Here is a 6918-nt window from a genome sequence, read left to right as displayed (position 1 = left end):
CTTTCATCTAATGATAAAATAAATAAAATATAAAAAAATAGACTACAAAATTCCCCTCTGAAATTTGATAATTTACAAATAAACTATCAGTCTCAGCCAGTTTATAGTTAGAAGAAAAATAAGGTGCCATCAAGCAAAAGAAATAAGTAAATACTATAGAAAAAAAAAATGAAATATCTAATCCTGGAATCATTCTAAGCACATCGTTCATTCTTTATCAAAATACCTTGCTCGAGTGCGTCGCCAAATACGTATTGTATCATCTATCATGCACCATTGTACATCAATGTCAACTCGATCGACCACTTTTCTCTTAACAATTCAGAGTGAAAAGATAATCAAGTAAAGAATATTATTAAAGAATAGCATTATTCACTTCTAGTCTGCATTTATACATCTTGTATAACACTAACACTTGTTTTTCATCAGATTTTTATGAAGCCAAAATCTTGGATGTAAGTTGGCCGATACCTTCAATCTCTCGGATTCACCTCCTTGTTGTATCAGAAGAAGATGCATTTTCCAAGGCGGTGAACATGAAATTCCCAGAAAACATGGCTTCTTTGTCTGCGCATCCAATTCCACAACTTAGTCAAATTTCTACTAAGCAACAGTCAACAGATACAAATGAGTAACTTAAAAGAGCCACTAAAATTGCATCATAGAATTCCCAGGTAGATATTAGACCGCCCAACTTAATGTATTAACTAGTTTCAAAAGTAAACCTACGGACAGAATCAATAATTGTTAGATGAAAATGTGAATTACGGCTAAATAGTTACGGCATCATGTATGATTCCCTATTATACACAATTTTTCTTCCCCTGTTTCCTCTTCTCACTTTGTGTCAATTAAGTTGGGACAATTTGTAACTTGATATATAAAAGTTTGTCATCAAGAAAGCAACTTCAAAATGAAGTCATCTGCAAATCCAACAAACGTACCTGTTAATGAAAAACAATCGACTTCATGACGTACATATCTTGCCATTGCCTGCATAAATCCGTAATGAACGAACATTCAGTCACATTCGGCATATATTTGTGATGGAAACAAGTTGAAAGATATTTTGGGAGCTAAAAATAAACAGAATCTAAGATGCATGCCTGGACAGCACGTAATGCACTAGCATCTGGCTCTGAACTCCCATCATCAGAAAAGACATTCCTGTAATACACGCAAACTGGTGAGGAAAAGAACACACACACACTAATTTAAAAATTAGTTGCTCCTAACGCATACTACATAGAAAAGGAAATTTATTTCTTTATCATAGTAGTACCACTACCATCATGATCATGCATTTCTATGACATTCACATAAGCTAATTTTGAAGCCTTGAAATGGATCTAATGATATGCTTAATTTGAAATACGACAAAAGGTCCCATCCATGAGCAAACAGCTTCCTTAGTTTCCAACTCTAAAGAAGTATCTTTTGTGGTTATACATTATAAGATGCATTGATCTTTTAAAAAAAAATTAATCAAAAATATAAGGGGTCGAAGGACAGTTTCTGCTCAGTGCAAGTTGCAAAAGATTTAACAATAAAGGGATATACACAAAAAACCCAGCAAAGATCAAATTTAATTACTATCAAAATTACACTACTAAAATAACATTTTCATCCAATAATAAAATGCAGAATTCATATCAAAGACATTTATAGATTGAACCTTGACAACAATCTTACTTCCAAACCACCTTCACTAGCTCAGTAGATTTAGCCTCAGGAAGCAAGGCAGCATCATAAGCAACAATGTTACCATAAAATATCTTCTCCAATTCTTTCATCCATTTTATCAACAGTAAGTTAACCTGCCATTCAAAAGCTTAATTATCACAAACACTTTAGAGAACACTTCTAAAGTGAAATACAAAAGAAGTCAAATGATGGCACTGCGTCTAATACAGTAGTAGTTAATCCCGCTGCACCATAACCAGTATGAAATCAACGCAGAAACCACGAAATGAGGTTAATTCCGTAACTAAACACGACAAAATAATAAAGGAATAAACATATTACGCCAGCTTTAGAAACTCTGAGCTCAACATCATGATTGTAAATCTCATACAAATACTGCCCGAATTCAACACCCTCATTCCCTTCCTGTTTTAATCGGCGCAGGACAAGCCACATGTGGAGCACAAGCAATGAGAATGTCATTTTAAATGTCTTCTCCAAATTGAACACTGCAATACAATAAAAGAAAATTAAAAACTCTTAAACACCTACAATTACACATACAACACAAATAAACAAAAAATACTCGAAAATTAGACGAACAGCTGACCGTCGTAAATTAGAGGCTTATCAACTTGCGAAACAATGCGCTTGTAAACCACATTAGCACCTCTAATAGATTTGCTTTGTGTACTATAGAACAGCATAAGCTTAAGAAAAAACCGCTTAATGCCTTGATAATCAGGTTCGTTAACCCTAAGCGGAGAATCCTTCGGTATAGTCAACGAACGTGGCTTTGACCAAAACATTTTATCCAAATTTACCTGAAAAAGAAAACAAATACAGTTGATTAATTGTTAATATTTGACTCATCAATTAAAATCTCACAAGGATTAGGGTTTTACACGTGCCGGTGATTTGGAAGGGGAAGGGAGTCCGGCAGAATCATGAGAAGGAGCCGGTGATACAGCGGCGGACGCCGATGATTTGGAGAGGCATTGAATGGAGAAAAGATTGTGTTTGTGATTTGAAGAGTAGAGTTTGGAGAGTTGGGAAGCTGTTCGGTTCCATCTCGACAACATTTCAGAGAGTTTCGCAGTGAGTGTTCTAATTTTTCTTTCTGTTAAACCTCAATTCTTAAGTTCGATCGACACGCCGGTGAGCTGATCGGAAGAGGAGATTTTAGTGGTGAAATGAATAGAATTAACGGCTACGATTGAGCTACGCATTATATCGTAGCTGGTCCGGGTTCGGCCCACCACTTGATGCGTGCCATCCTTTGATCCATGTCAAAATTTTATTTTTTGGGTTAAGTACTCTGTAGGTTACCGAATTATCAATATATTGCAAAACAGTTACCGAATTTTAATTTATTTTAAAAAGATTACTGAACTTTCAATTTATTTCAAAAAAATATTGAATCTTAATTTGTTTCGAAAATGTTATCAAACTATCAATATCTTACAAAAATGAAACCAAATATTTTTTTTGTTTTTAATATATTACCGAAAATTTATTTTCTAAATCATCTGAACCATACGACACAATTTTAAACGCCACATAAACTATACGCGTATAAATCCTCAATTTAATTAAAAACCTTCCATTGATAAAAAAAAAATTGATAGCCTTTTAGAAAAAAATAAAAGTTTGGTATTTTTTTATAATAAATTGATAGTTTGATAACCTTTTCGAAATAAATCAAAGTTTATTATCCTTTTTGAAATGAAATTGAAAGTTCATTAACCTTTTTGAAATAAATGAAGTTCGATAGCCTTTTTGAAATAGCGGTAACCTGCAAAGTATTTAACCCTTATTTTTTTAAAAGAAGTTGGGAAATGATGGAAACCAAATTCCAGTATAAATAAAATGGAACCAAGTCCTACATGATCTATTCTTCTGGGTGAATTCTAGGACACGCCCGAGGCGAAAGCCAAATGAAACTCATGCTCGAATCCACGAGACTCTCCAAGCTTGAAGACTAAAGAGGGATTCGCCCAAATCTCTAGAATGATTGATTCCCATAGGACTCGGTCAACAGATAGAACCTATGTCAAAACGACTCACCAGAGACCTATTTATACGAGAAGAATAATATTTAGAAGTCCGAATATAATGGATCACTTTCCTATTCAGAGACAACCTCCTATTTAGGAAGATAAGCATATTCAGGCTGATATTTCTAAATAGGACTTCCTTTTAATAAGGAATCATTTCCTATTCAAACACAAAACTACTAAGTATGAACCACTTTTCTATTTGGATCCAATTAGGTATTCTTTCGACTACTATATAAAGAGTTTGAGATATGCCTAAACACACAATTGTATTTAATACGCAAAAACACTGCTCAGATCCTAAACTGACTTTAGCATTAGAGAGTTAATCGGACAACCACTGTCTAATTGGCTATCTACCCTGTTTTGCAGGTTTAATCAAGATGATCAGAAGGTAGACTACATCAATTGACGTTGTCTGGGGAAAAATTTGACAACTTCAAAATCAAAAAAAAATTCTAAACTCAAAACAAATTCTCATTGAAGGAATGACTTCTGACGGATCAAACCTAAAAAATAAGCACCAATGAATCCAAAGAATTTGGATCAGTCCTCACCTATAGGCTTAAACACCTCCAAAACACCTAATGTCACTAGCAACGACGATCTCAACACCACATGAGCAAAAACCAACACTGGAGGAACTTCATACTCGACACCCTAGTATCAAACGCAACAAATTAGAGGAAACAATCCTATTGTCTTCCCAGATCTAGATGGAAACAACAAACCAACTCCAAACGTGATATTCCCAAAGTCTATCACGAGATGTTAAAAAAGATGTTAGAAGCATTTCAGACCAACCTGGACAAGATGTTAAAAAAACGCTTAATGCCTTGATAATCAGATTCGTTAACCCTAAGCGGACAATCCTTCGATATAGTCAACGAACGTGGCTTTGATCAAAACATTTTATCCAAATTTACCTAAAAAAGAAAACAAATACAGTTGATTAATTGTTAATATTTGACTAATTATCAATTAAAATCTCACAAGGATTAGGGTTTTCCACATGCCAGTGATTTGGAAGGGGAAGGGAGTCCAGCGGAATCACGAGGAGGAGCCGATGATAGAGCGGGACGCCGATGATTTGGAGAGGCATTGAATGGAGAAAAGATTGTGTTTATAATTTGAAGAGTAGAGTTTGGAGAGTTGAGAAGCGGTTATGTTCCATCTTGACAACATTTCAGAGAGTTTAGCAGTGAGTGTTCTAATTTTTCTTTTTGTTAAACCTCAATTCTTAAGCTCGATCGACACGTCGGTGAAATGATCGGAAGAGGAGATTTTAGTAGTGAAGTGAAATTGGATTGACGTCTACGATTGAGCCACATATTATACTATGAACAAAAGGTCAACGCGCTCCTGAACTTGCAACACAATATCATCTAATCCAATTTATACGTTTTTAAACAACTAACTCCAAAATTCTTTATTTTGGATCAAATAACCTTATAATTTTTATTTTTATTTTAAAAAATGGATTTAAGATAATTATATCGCAACAATTAGGGAAGTATTTAATTATTTTTTTGCATCTCTCATTTTCGATTTGTATTTTACGCGTTTCTAAAATACAATTATGGAGTTATTTGACCCAAAAATGAAGAGTTTTATGGTTTATTGCTCAAAAGAATATAAATTGGGTTAGATGATCCCGTTTCACAAGCGCGTTGACCCTTTGTTCATTATATTATTTGCTGATTTTGATCCATATTGAAATTTTATTTTTCTTTATTGTTTAAGATAATATTTTGAAAAATTTACTTATTTATCTAAAAATAAAAATTAATTACATTTTTTTATCTCAACACGAAAATAGTTAAACAAATAGCTCATGTTTTTTCCCAATTTTATATTTTTACTCTCGTAATTTAAAAATTTATGCTTTTACTCCGTTATCATATCGGTATCATAAACATTATCATATCGACATTATAATTTTTCTGTAAAATTACTTTACGTACTTTATCAAACTATTATCAATAAACTTATCATATTATTATCATAACCTACTTTCATAATATATCATAAATATTACGCCAAACCCTCAAAAAATATAAAAAATTTGTGATTTTTGTCGGTTATGACCAAAGTTTTCAAAATTTGCAAATATAACCTGTTTTGACAAATTATGTTCCTTCTATAGTCATTTGGAGCATATCAGCTCCAAACCATTTTGTAGCAGCTCATCAGGCGAGGAGGTGTTGTTCCTTAGGTGAGGAACATATCTGCTCCTCCAACGACGAGGAGCCTTCTCGGGAAAAAACATATATTTTTAAAAAAAATTATAAACTTTTTTTATTAACTTTTTTTAAAAAAAAAATTGTCGGAAAAAAATTTGTATATGACGGGGACAGGATGATTAATTAATTAGTTTTAATTGATATATTTTATTCACTTATAGATAAAATAAATGAAGAAGAGGGTGAAGAGGGTGAAAATATTTTAAAAAATTATAAATATAAAAGCGATAAATATTTTAAGAGTTGAGTTAAAATGATTTATAGTTTGACGGTGTAAATATTTTTTTTTAAAAAATCTAAAAATTTATTTGGACTTTTTACCTTGCATTCAGTGGCGGAACTAGGGAGGGTCGAGGAGGATCGACCGACCCTCTTCGCCGGGAAAAAATTAAAAAAAGAAACAATTTTTTTGGGTTTTTAACCAGTAGGTGCGGTTATAACCTCCCCTACGTGTGTTAGGGGCAGTTTTTCTCTGTAACCGCCCTACCGCTGCAAATTTACATATTTGGAGTATATTACAGCCGCTTGATTTTTTTTTTAAATAGTCGAATGTAAAAAATTTAACCTTTCTAAGTTGGAGTTCTGGTTCCGCCACTTCGTGCAGTCGCCTAGGTGGCATACGTGTGACATATCTTGTCAGCGCAACGTGGGTGCCACATATGCAAAATCAATTGAAATTTGAGAGTTAGACAAAATCGAAATAAAATCATGCGTTTTAGGACAAACTGAATAAATTTGAAAAGTTTGGACTTTTATAGAACTTTCTTCAAAGGTTTGGCTTTTTTGGTTATTTGGCCTAAAATAATTTACTAAAGGTTCATAATATCAAAATAAACTAAAAAAGATTAGTTTTATACTGAACATGTACTTTACTAAAAATTAGTTTAGAACAGTTTGCAATGCTGATAAAATAAACTTTTAAAAAATTATAGTTT

At 33.0% G+C, this 6918-nt stretch overlaps 1 protein-coding gene across 2 annotated transcripts; it reads right to left on the bottom strand.

Annotated features, from left to right (window-relative positions):
• Positions 1-240: 240 nt before the first annotated feature.
• Positions 241-2898, bottom strand: LOC126675332 (uncharacterized). 2 transcript variants are annotated; one of them, XM_050369956.2, is made up of 7 exons: positions 2589-2898; positions 2294-2507; positions 2026-2192; positions 1693-1817; positions 1107-1167; positions 945-993; positions 241-567 (listed from the first exon to the last, which is right to left on the bottom strand). In XM_050369956.2, the coding sequence occupies exons 1-7, from the start codon at positions 2763-2765 to the stop codon at positions 488-490; spliced, it is 873 nt and encodes a 290-aa protein (XP_050225913.1). In that variant the 5' UTR covers positions 2766-2898; the 3' UTR covers positions 241-487. The 2 variants fall into 2 exon arrangements, with proteins under 2 accessions (XP_050225913.1, XP_050225914.1); XM_050369957.2 differs by having other exon boundaries at positions 2595-2897.
• Between the last annotated feature and the right edge of the window lie 4020 nt (positions 2899-6918).

Source organism: Mercurialis annua, linkage group LG3, assembly GCF_937616625.2.
Source record: "Mercurialis annua linkage group LG3, ddMerAnnu1.2, whole genome shotgun sequence".
In the NCBI taxonomy this organism is placed as follows: domain Eukaryota; kingdom Viridiplantae; phylum Streptophyta; class Magnoliopsida; order Malpighiales; family Euphorbiaceae; genus Mercurialis; species Mercurialis annua.
Note: the sequence above shows the minus strand (reverse complement) of the source record. Positions and strands in the feature narration are given on the sequence as shown.

Bases quoted from the DNA above. Each gene is read 5' to 3' on its own strand.
- LOC126675332 (XM_050369956.2), bottom strand. From the start codon at position 2,765: ATGTTGTCGAGATGGAACCGAACAGCTTCCCAACTCTCCAAACTCTAC. The intron at 1,818-2,025 runs GTAATATGTTTA...TTTGAATGGCAG, and splicing joins TCAGAGTTTCTAAAGCTGGC to GTTAACTTACTGTTGATAAA. The intron at 568-944 runs GTACGTTTGTTG...TTGGATGCGCAG, and splicing joins CGATTGTTTTTCATTAACAG to ACAAAGAAGCCATGTTTTCT.